This window comes from Salpingoeca rosetta (assembly GCF_000188695.1).
Source record: "Salpingoeca rosetta unplaced genomic scaffold supercont1.6, whole genome shotgun sequence".
NCBI lineage: Eukaryota > Choanoflagellata > Craspedida > Salpingoecidae > Salpingoeca > Salpingoeca rosetta.
This window is the reverse complement of record NW_004754928.1, coordinates 1,115,105-1,118,436: the sequence shown is the minus strand read 5'-3', so window position 1 is coordinate 1,118,436 and position 3,332 is coordinate 1,115,105. Positions and strand designations below refer to the sequence as shown.

The 3,332-nt window shown below is 56.2% G+C and overlaps 1 protein-coding gene across 1 annotated transcript in view; it reads left to right on the top strand.

The window, feature by feature from the left end:
- PTSG_02804 (uncharacterized protein) overlaps positions 1–3,332 on the top strand; it is a gene marked incomplete at both ends in the record, with an annotated part of 5,782 nt that overhangs the window by 321 nt on the left and 2,129 nt on the right. Inside the window, 12 exons of the mRNA XM_004996256.1 lie at positions 196–301; positions 419–463; positions 602–857; positions 1,019–1,133; positions 1,224–1,346; positions 1,550–1,646; positions 1,800–1,864; positions 2,088–2,271; positions 2,463–2,560; positions 2,718–2,784; positions 2,993–3,060; positions 3,174–3,230. Coding sequence (XP_004996313.1) covers positions 196–301; positions 419–463; positions 602–857; positions 1,019–1,133; positions 1,224–1,346; positions 1,550–1,646; positions 1,800–1,864; positions 2,088–2,271; positions 2,463–2,560; positions 2,718–2,784; positions 2,993–3,060; positions 3,174–3,230 — 1,281 coding nt within the window. The remainder of the gene's footprint in view (positions 1–195; positions 302–418; positions 464–601; positions 858–1,018; positions 1,134–1,223; positions 1,347–1,549; positions 1,647–1,799; positions 1,865–2,087; positions 2,272–2,462; positions 2,561–2,717; positions 2,785–2,992; positions 3,061–3,173; positions 3,231–3,332) is intronic.

Sequence of the window (3,332 nt, the reverse complement as noted above, 5' to 3'; positions counted from 1 at the left end):
GCGTGTGTGCGGGTGTGTGTGTGTGTGTAGGGGGGTTGAATGTTGTTGCTGTGGATGTTGCTGTGGATGTGGCTGTGGATGTGGCTGTGATTGTTGTCATGTGCGGGTTATGTTGATGTCGTTCTCGGTGATATTAGCTGTGCTGCCTCGAACAACGAGCACAAGCCCGTTCACAAGTGTGTTTGTGATGGGCAGGCACACAGGGCGCAGGAGGATTTCTCCACGTTTACACTCGATGACGTGGACCAAGCCTTTGACAACATCACCCGCATCAAGTACTCGCAGACCGTCAACCTTCCCGGTGAGTCGCTAAACGACTGGAGCTTGCTGAAGCACTCTATGATATGTCCACCCTGTTCGCTCCTCGTATCAGATGCTGTGTGCGCTCACCATATGTTTGGTCTACCATCTCCTGCAGGTGTTGGCATCTCCATCACCGCATACCCCGCCGGACACATGATTGGTGCGTATGTGTGTATGTGTGTGCGTATGTGATTGCTGTGGTGACATCACTTGCACGCTGCTTGACGAACGACATGTCTCTTCTTGTGTACAGCCTACCCACTCCCTCATGGTTTCACACACACACACTCCCCGGCAGGCGGCAGCGTGTGGCGGATCACCAAAGACGGCGAGAACGTGGTGTATGCGGTTGACTACAACCACCGGCGCGAGTGGCACCTCAACAGCACCTCCCTGGACATTCTCACGTGGCCGGCCATCCTCATCACAGACACCCTCAACGTCGCCTACACGTCCCCAAAGCGGCGCGAAGTGCTCGGGCAGCTGCTGGCCGCCGTGCGCGAGAGTCTCAACAAACAGGCAAACGTCCTCGTCCTCGCCGACACGGCCGGCAGGTGTGTCTGTGTTGGGGGGGGGGGGTTTGTTGTGCTTGCTGTGTTTGCTGTGCTTGTTGTGTTGTGTTACATGTGTGAAAGATGATATTCAATCTTATTCCCTTCCACCCACTTGCTCACATCCTCTCCCTTTCTAATTCTCCCCCCCCCCCCTCCCAAAGGTCGTTTGAGCTGCTGCAGGTGCTGGATCAGCTCGCGGGGAAGATGTCCGGCGCATCGCAGTTCTTCTTTGTCGGCGCGTGCACACAAGTCGTCATGGACACCGTCACCACAATGGTGTGTGTGTGTCTGTGTGTCTGTGTGTCTGTGTGTTTTGGGTGCAACATCACCGCCTCCTGTCCTCCCTCACCTCTTTTGCCCTTGCAGGTGGACTTCTTGTCCGACGGGCTTCAAGCCCAGATGAACGAGCACAAGGCCATGCCGTTTCGCTTCCCGAACATCAAACGCGTGCAGTCGCTCGACGCCATCAACGCGCACCCAGGACCAAAGGTAGGGGTGTGTGTGTGCGTGTGTGTCTGTGTGTGTGTCTGTGTGTGTCTGTGTGTGTGTGTCTGTGTGTGTGTGTGTCTATGTGTGTGTGTGACAATGTTTGAAATCATCGTTTGGCTTTGCATCTACATGTCCTCACCTGCTCCTTCTCCTCAAAACACCACCCCACCACCACCACCACCTTTTGACGTGATCGTGGACAGGTTGTTGTGACGGCGGAACTTGGGCTGGAGGCCGGGTTCTCGCGCCAGCTCTTTGCGCAGTGGGCGGCAAACCCAGACAACGCCATCATCTTCACACGTGAGAGCCGGAGGGGGGGGGGGCTGCGTCGACTGTTGCTGTGCTTGTGTCTACCTGGTCCATTTTGCGTGGCTTGTGGGTGAACTTGATTTATTGTCCAACTGCCTGCTTCCATCTTGCACTCATTTGTCGTTTCCTCGCTCGTGTCAACAGGGCGGCCCGATGAAGACACGCTTGCACACAGCATCTACCACAACACGGCGCCAGACACGCTGCAGGTGAAGAGAGTGAGAGTGTGTGTGTGTGGGTGTGGGGGTGTGGGTGTGTGTGTGTGTGGGTGTGTGTGTGTGTGTGGGTGTGGCGTTGTAGTTGTTGCAGTGCAGTCGTTTGCCTCTGTCTTGAGAATACATGCTCACTCGCTCATCCCCCTCACACCCCTGTCACTCACACACCACACACCGCACACCGTCTCTCACCCCCCATCCAACATCTGCACTCCAGCTTCGGCTCGGGGCGCGGGTTGAGCTTGAGGGCGAGGAGCTGGAGGCACACCGGGCGGAGCGGGAGATGCGCGAACACATGGACGAGACGGCGGCGGCATCCGACGCAGCGGCTGATGGGATGGGGCGGGAGATGGGCATGGATGTGCAGGAGGAGCAGCTCAGCAGCGACGACGAGGACCACGGTGAGGGGCGGGGATGATTGTGGTGTTGGTGGTAGTGGTGAGAGGGGGGGGGTGATATCAGTGGTGAGGGTGGTGTTGGTCGTGGAGAATGCTGGTGTGATCAGCGACGTTCGTCTCATCGACAATGACGCTTCACCCCCCTCTCTTACACATCCACGCGCACGCACGCCACCATGCCTCCTCGTTATCAGAGCCATATGAGCGGCACGATCTGCTTGCGTTTACGGCGAGCAAGGCCGGACCCGTACAGCGCCGCCGCAACGCCGTCTTCCCAGAGGACACGCACACGGTGGGCAGGATTGGTGTGGCGCTAGGGGAGTTGGAGTTGGTGTTGGCAGGGGTTGAGTTTGTGGTGGTGTTGGTGTGGAGGGAGGCGTGAAATCACGTCAAGTCAACTTTTCCCCGTTTGGTGATACCTCTCACTGTCTTTCCGTGCTGCTGAACAGATGGACTGGGACGACTATGGGCTGAAGGTTGACATGTCGCGATACAGAATAGAGGTCGTCCCTGAAGGTGCGCACAAGCAATTGCTTTCACCTTGCAATGAAACCAAAGAACTTGTGCGACGCTCTGTTATCGTGCATGTGCAGACGCCAACCCTGTTCGAAGCACATGCTCCATCTCATTTCTATTTCGTGTTCCGCTTCCTTTTCTTCCCTCTCCTCTTTACGTTTTTTTTTTTTTTTTTGTTTGTTTGTTTTCAATCACGTGCGCGTGCCAGCGCCGGAGCCGGCGGCCGAGACGGCCATGGATCAGCGGGAAGATTCCTCCGCCATCCTCACCGCCCTGGTATGCAGTGCCTGCATGCAATGCTAAATGCACGCCTCGTGATGCTCAGCGACATGTTGACGGAAATGGCATTGGATGTTCCCCCTCTCACTTTTGCACACGCACATTGACAGCTGGAGAAGCCAACGAAAGTGGTGGAACACGTCGTTGAAATCTCGCTCAAGTGCAAGGTAATGGACACACACACATACACACACACACACACACACACACACACACACACACACACACACACACACACACACACACACACACACACACACGCACACACA